The sequence below is a fragment of the Fonticula alba genome, assembly GCF_000388065.1.
Source record: "Fonticula alba strain ATCC 38817 unplaced genomic scaffold supercont2.6, whole genome shotgun sequence".
Taxonomy (NCBI): domain Eukaryota; order Rotosphaerida; family Fonticulaceae; genus Fonticula; species Fonticula alba.
This window is the reverse complement of record NW_009242976.1, coordinates 1,454,546-1,461,556: the sequence shown is the minus strand read 5'-3', so window position 1 is coordinate 1,461,556 and position 7,011 is coordinate 1,454,546. Positions and strand designations below refer to the sequence as shown.

General features: G+C 69.5%; 1 protein-coding gene across 1 annotated transcript; it reads right to left on the bottom strand.

Moving 5' to 3' along the window:
- Positions 1 to 1,428: 1,428 nt before the first annotated feature.
- Positions 1,429 to 6,422, bottom strand: H696_03982 (hypothetical protein). Its single transcript, XM_009497850.1, has 5 exons — positions 6,083 to 6,422; positions 5,644 to 5,906; positions 5,382 to 5,525; positions 2,219 to 5,292; positions 1,429 to 2,035 (listed from the first exon to the last, which is right to left on the bottom strand). Exons 1-5 carry the CDS (start codon positions 6,323 to 6,325, stop codon positions 1,482 to 1,484), a joined length of 4,278 nt encoding a protein of 1,425 aa, XP_009496125.1. The 5' UTR covers positions 6,326 to 6,422; the 3' UTR covers positions 1,429 to 1,481.
- Between the last annotated feature and the right edge of the window lie 589 nt (positions 6,423 to 7,011).

Here is a 7,011-nt window from a genome sequence, read left to right as displayed (position 1 = left end):
GCACAGGGGCCGCGCAAGGGGATGGGGCAGCCGTAGGTGCACCTCCAGTCCGGATCTGACAAGGGGCCGCCTACCAGCTGGGCACCACACTCCGAGGGGACACGCCGAGAGGCAGTCGGATAGGGGGATGGAGGGGGCCGCGGGGACGGGCGCCGCCCTTGACCAAGGCAAGGCCAACGCGCGCACGCCGCCGCCCCCCCCCCCTCCCTGGGGGGATGAGGTGTGGCAGGGGGACGCCGCCCGGGGCGGATCGAGATCGCCCAACGTACACGATCTCGGCCCCTTTCGCTATGCCCCTCCCCCCCCCCCCCCCCTCGTCCCTGCCCCCGGTCTCCAAACACGTACCTGGTTCTGAGGACTCCCACTAGGGCACTCAGCCGGTCGTCGGTGTTGACACCTGCCTGCGCCGCGGGGGCGGGGGGCCAAGCGGGAACACCCACCGGACGCGCGTTTGCGGGAGAAACAATAACAATCTGGGCGGGCGGAGGCCGGCCGAAGCCCCAGCGTAACTCTGGCTACCTCCTCCGGATGAGCCGGCTGGCAAGTGGACCGCCTCTTGGTGCGCCCGCCGCGGAGGCATGGGTCGGGTGTGTGCACACACACACACACACACACACACACACAGGCAGACTTTCCTCGGCCCGCCCGGCACTGCCCCTTCCGTGCTCTGAAGCCTGCCCCTTTCAAAGCCGCGCAGGTGGTTCATGCATTCTGACATACTAGATCGCGCCACGGGATCCACTCACGTGTGCGATTGGCGAGTCGAGCCGCGCCCGGGCGCCCCTCCCCGCCTTCTGAGTGTGTGTTCCCCCTTGCCCCCCTCCTCTGCCCGGGCCGTTGGATTGGGCCAAGAGAACACACCGGCCGGGGAGCCGGGCGCCATGCGCGCCGCCACTTTCGGGTATCACTTGCGCCCCACGATGGGTTCCCGCTTCTCCCCCGCCCCCCCTGAGCCGACGCATGCCCGGCGCGTCGGGAGGGGAGGCAGGGGCGGGGCGAGAAAAGAAGCGAGGGAGACACGGGGAAAGATCTGTGTGTGGATATGCCAAATGTATTCGCAATCTGAGGGACGCACACGTGTGCGGGGGGGGGGGGTTTCTTCACACGCGACTGTGGGACAAGAGGGGGAAGGGGCAAGTGCGCACGCAGCCGTCGCCGTGTCGGACCGGCCGAGCGCACGCGAGAAGACAAACGAGGAATGACGGGGGGAGGGAGGGAGGGGGGAACAAGGACAAGGGAAAGGCGGAGGAAAGAGTGCTGTGCTGGATATGATATAGGGGGGGGGGGGGGGGGTGGCACAGCCGATTGGGTCAGCGCTGTCTTGCACATGGGAAGGCGACACACGCGCGCGCCCTCGCCGGCATGAGTCTGCCCCCTTTTCGCAGCACATCCCTCTTCCCTGGCACAGCAAGTGAGAGGGACGGGGGGGGGGGGGGGGGGCGGCCGGCAGTGGCGACGCGGGCGACGGCGGAGAGGACCTTTCAATCGCACTCGGCGACGGCCGACAGGGGACGCGGCAGGCGCATGGAGGCGCATGCAGTGGCCCCGGCGGTGGCCGACCCATGGTGCTGCTGGGGCAGGGCCGAGTCGGCCGGCCCGCTGGCGGCCCCCGTCGAGGAGGAGATGAAGGGGCTGCAGTTGAGGCTGCTGCCGCAGCCGCTGGACGTGGCGGTGGCTGTCTCGCGGACCGAGTCGATCAGGGCCGACATCAGCATCTGGCCGGCCTTCTTGAGGAAGACATCCTGATTGCGCTCAATCAGGATCCGGGCCCGGCAGAAGCGACGGAAGCTGATCGACGAGTAGATCGACGAGAAGGCCATCATGATGCGATCGGCATCGGTCGGGCTGTCGCCAGGCCCGTAGGCCGGCTGGCCGGAGCTGGACATGAGCACCGGCCGGCCGGACTCCAGGCTGACCCACCGCCCGGGGGTCGGGACACACAGCGACGAGGCCAGCATGCGGATGGAGAAGAGCTGGGCCTGGAGCAGGGAAAACAGCAGCGTATCGCGCACATCCACCATGAGAACACCGGTCTCTGTGAAAACCCGAGGGACCCGAAAAGAAGCAGGCAGGTGGAAGGGGGACCCGGGGAAGGGGGAGGGGGGAACATGCGCGTGTGAGAAGACAAACAAAGGAGAGAAGGCGGGGAAAGGGCCCTCCCCCCCCCCCCCTTCGGGAGGAGGGGGGCGCACACGCGCATGCCTGGCAAGAGACGTACCGAAATCCTCCGACGAGTCATCCAGCGGGCAGAGAGCCGCCACCAGGAGCAGGATCTGGGCCACCCAGGAGGAGGTACCGAAGTTCGGGCCCCCGGCGGCGCCGGCGCCGGCGGTCCGGGGAGAAGCCATGGCAGCACCCCCGGCGCCGGTAGTGCCGGCTGCCAGGTCCCCGCCAGCAAGCCCGGCCGACGGAGAGGCCGCCGCCGACCCGGGCCCCGAGCAGGGAGCGGTCACGAGCCCCGGCGAGGAGAAGTTCGACGCGAACCCCCCATCAGCCGAATGCTGGTGATGCGCGGGCGGCTGCTGCAGCAGGGCAGACCCGATGGCATGGCCGCCGGCCGGCGTGGCGGTCAGCGACACGGTCGAGGCGCCGCGCGAGAAATTCGCCGGGCCCGAGAGGGACAGCTTCGACCCGGTGCGGTAGTCGTGCGGAGTCACCTGGTCGTAGAGGGCCTGGTTGTCCCGGAAGGAGGTCAGCGTGCTGCGGATGAGACCGACCATCAGCCGCAAGGTGACCGGATCTTGGAGGAAGTCACAGGCCCCAAGGCGCGGGCTGGCCAGGATGAGGTGGCCATCGGCGAGGTTGCCGGCCCGATCGCGCGAGGGGCTGCGCGAGCGCGAGCGCCCACGCGAGGACAGCATCTGCGGCGACAGGAGGAAGGTGGCAAAGCCGGCCTGCTGGGCCGAGTCCAGGCGCGAGAGGCGCCGCTGCTCCGGGGCCGGAGCCGGGGCCGGGGCCGGAGCCGGGGCCGGGCCGTCATCCGCCGAGTCGACGGCCACCACAATGTCCACGGTCGGAGTGACGGCCACACTCGGGGCCGTGGCCGGGGCCGAAGAGGAGGCCCCATCGATGGTGGTGACACCGGGCATGCCATCGAGGATGGTCTCGGCCGGCGAAAAGGCAAAGGCACTGCCGGCGGCCAGCAGGGCGGCCGAAGCGGCGGTCATGTTCCCCTCGGCATCCGGGCAAAGGTCACTCATGGAGAGGGACAGCGACCGGAGAACGGCCAAAGGAGAGTCCATGGGCTCGATCGAGTCGGACGAGGAGCTGGAAGGCGACCGGACCAGCGGCCCACCGCCGCCGAAAGCCGCCACCAGCGAGTCGACACTGGCCCCGGCACTGCCGGTGTCAAAGTCATCATCACTCAGGACAGCCTCGACCCCGGCGCTCGGGGTGCCGGTGGTGATGCCGAGCGAGGTGGCAAGGCGAGGGGCCGCCGGCTCGGAAATCCCGGCGCCAAGGGCGTCGGAGGCCTGCTCGGCCGGCGAGGCAAAGCCCGGCGCCGTGTCCGGCACCAGGCCCGACTGCACCGCGTACAGGGTCCGGGGAAGGGCCTCCGGGGCCATGGTCATCAGGTGGGCCGCCGCCGGAAGGCCCGAAGCCAGGGGGGCCGTGGCCGCCGCCGCCGCCGCCGCCATCGAAGAGGAGCGCGGCGCCGAGGAGGACTGCTGCTGCTGCTGCTGCTGCTGCTGCTGGCGCTGGTGCGACATCATGACGACGCTGCCACACGAGGCGGGGGCCGCGGAAATCTGAGTCGAAGAGTAGGCCACGCAGGAGGGCGAGGACTCGGCCTCGTCGGCGAAGAAGCGGAAGTCCCCGCCATCCGGGCGGAAGAAGCGCAGGGCAGCCAACGACTCAGTGCACCCATCGGCCAGGACCCCGAGCTCGGAAAGGGCCGCCCAGAACCGGTCCACCGGCCGGGCGTCACGCTGCTGCAGGTGGGCAGCAAAAGCCCCGGCCATGTTGGCACCGCTGCCGGCCCAGGCGGAATGCTGTTGGTGCGAGAGGAAGGGCGACGGCGAGCCGGAGGGGGTGCTGACCGCGGTGGCCACCGGCGAGGGGGGGACCGGATGTGGCAGGACCAACTCCCCCGGCCGGGCACTGGCGTCCACGCGGATCAGCTCCACCAGCATCCGGGGGGAGGTCTCGGACGAGGGAGGGACCGCTGCCAGGGCGGCGGCATCGGCCGCACTGACCGGCCCGGTGGCGCCGGCCGGCGGGGCGGAGGCCGGGCCATTCAGCGTATCATACGCAATGGACCGGGTGAGCTGGGTCATCTTCCAGCCGGAGGGAACGAGGGAGGTTTCGAACAAGGCCGGCAGGACAACCTCGCCGTCGGCATTCACCGGCAAAGACCAGGTGAGGATCTCGCAAATGGTGGCCACCAGGTGCGGCGAAGCCCCGGCCATGGTGATATGGGCCATGCCGCCCCCGGCGGAGGAGGGCCCATCGTCGGCGGCCTCGAGGGCCACGGCCTGCGGGCTCAGGAGCGACTCGATGATGGTGACCAGCTTGCTGGAGGCCGTCATGGCGGCCGGGGGACCGGCGGCGCTGGGGGCCCCCGAGCCGGAGTCCGGCCCCGAGGGCTGGGCCACGATCAGCTCATCGCGCTCCGCCTGGCTGAGGGACTGGAAAATGGGGTGAATCCACAGGTACCGAGCCACCAGGTCCGGCAGGCCGGCATGGTAGCAATGCCCGCCGACCACGGTGATGGGGAATTGCCCGGCATCCAGGTGCAAAGCGCCGGCCAGCTCCGGCGACGGGGCCAGCCCCGGGCAGAAGGAGGCCGCCAGCTTGAAGAGGGACCGGGCCACGATGCGCGCGGTGTCGGGGTTGGCCGTGCCAAAGTGCAGGGCATAGTTCCCGGCAAAGTGGGCCTCGGTGTCGGCGCCATGGGGCAGGGCCAGCGGACGGCCGGTGGCCAGACGCAGCAGGGCCAACTCGAAGGTGGTGATCCCGGCCCCGGGCAGGCGGCCGAGGAAGGCTCGCAGGGTGGAAGGAGCCAGGGGCTGGGAAACTTCCTCATTGTTGGTTGTCTCGACGACGGGCATGAAGTCCACCAGGCCGGTCAGCCGGCGGATGTCGGCCACCTGGCTGCGCGTCATGTTCCCGGTGCCGAGCAGGCCAAAGAGCAGGAGCGTCAGCGACTCGCAAGGGAGCTTCAGGAAGTCGGCCACGATGGACCGTGACACGAAGGCTCCGGCCAGGGAATGCGTGCCATCCGTGGGAGATGTGGTCACCGTGACGTCGGTGAAGCAACCATATTGGCTGAAGAAAAAGTCGCTGGAGAGGCTGGGATGGGCAGAGGGGGCAGCGTCAGCAAGAGGGGGGCGAGGGCGGGGGGCGGGGGCGGGGAAGCAAGGTGGGTGGGTGGCGCGAACCCGAGCAGCGGCACGCCGGCCTTTGTGGCGATGCCAATGGAGTAGGAGGCAGTCCGGCCGGTGGGGCAGGTGATGATTCGGTGGCCACGCGAGCCGGCCTCATTGCGAAGCATTTCCGTGGTGAAGAGGAAGGGGGTGCGAGAGCTATGGGCCGGGGGGAGGGGGGGGGGAGGGACCATGTGAGCCATCAATGGGAAGGGGCACGAGCGGGGAGGAGGCGAGGCACGGGTGCCGACGAGGGTCAGGGGGGGGGGGGACGGACCATTGCTCGTAGAAACTCTCATCGGAGATGATGACATCATTGGAGTCCTCGGCGGAGATGAGATCGCCAAGGGCATCACGAGAAAGGACCGACGCGCTGAAGCGCCGGCCGGACTTGAACTGCTTCAGGTAGACCGAGCGCCGGGAGGCCAGGTACTCGATGCCGTCGGAGATGCGCTGCACCCGGCGGCTGGTCTGCGAGGGGCCGGAGTTCTGCGTGAAGAAGGAGGTCTTCGGGCCATCAAACACCAGGGTGAGCTTGATCTGTGCGGATGCGCGATCGCATGCGCGCGTCGACGGCGACCGGGCGACGGAGGCAGCGAAAGAGGGGGGTCAACAAGGGGGGGGGGGCCTTTGAGCGAGCAGCGGCGAGGGCATCAAGCAAACAGTATGCCAGCGGAGGGGGAGGGGGGCAGGGGAGAGGCACATTGAAGACATACCGAGGAGCTGTCCAGGATGTCCAAAAACCAGACAATTTTGTCGAGGGTGCGCTCGCCCTCGTAGCCGCAGAACTTGCGCGAGTTCACGGCGGACGGGCGCGGCGAGGGGGTGGCAGCAGGGTAGTCGAGCGAGTAGATCATCTCCGACAAGGCAGACCCATCGGCGACGAGGCTCATGTCCTCCAGGGTCACCTGGGGGAGGGCCATCGCGCGGACGAGGCTGGGGGCCGAGCGGACAGGCATGATCGGTGGAAGCTTGGGTGTCGTATGGGAGCGAAGGGCAAAGGGGGGGAGGAGGAAGGAGGAAGGGGGGGGGGGGCGGAGGAGCAGGAGGAGGGGGAAGCAGGAGGAGGTGGAGGGATGCCGCGGGGCGGCGAGAAGGAGCGGGGCGGAGGCGGTGGTCCGACACCCGGGAGTGCGTGCGTGGGAGGGGGGGAGGATGGACAGGAGGGTGGGACAGTGCAGAGAGCAGGGAGGGAGATGGACGCGCGTGAGCGGGAGGGGGGAAGCGGCTGGGCGGCGAGCACCTTGGTGGCGGCCCTCATATGTGCGGTGTCCACCAGGAGCAGGGGGCCCCTCCTACCACAAGTGGGGTGCGGGGGCGGGGGGGGGGGGCATGCGGGGGAGGGGGCACAACCTCCCGGGTCAGCGGGGGTGGGGGGAGGGGAGGGGCTCGAGGCAGAGAAAGCCCCGGGGATCGTCCCCGATTGCTGGGAGACCAGTTACCTGACCCCGATGATCGACCATGCCTCCGGACACAGGCACAGGAAACCGGTCCACTGTTCCCACTGCTCTGAACGTCCATCACTGACATGCCTCACCCTGTGCATGGGGCAGGTTGCATGCTTTGGCTGGGCATATGTCTGCCGTAGATCGCCCTCGGAGTTCGGTGCCCCCCCCCCCCCCCCCCCCCCCTTGGCCCCGGTCCC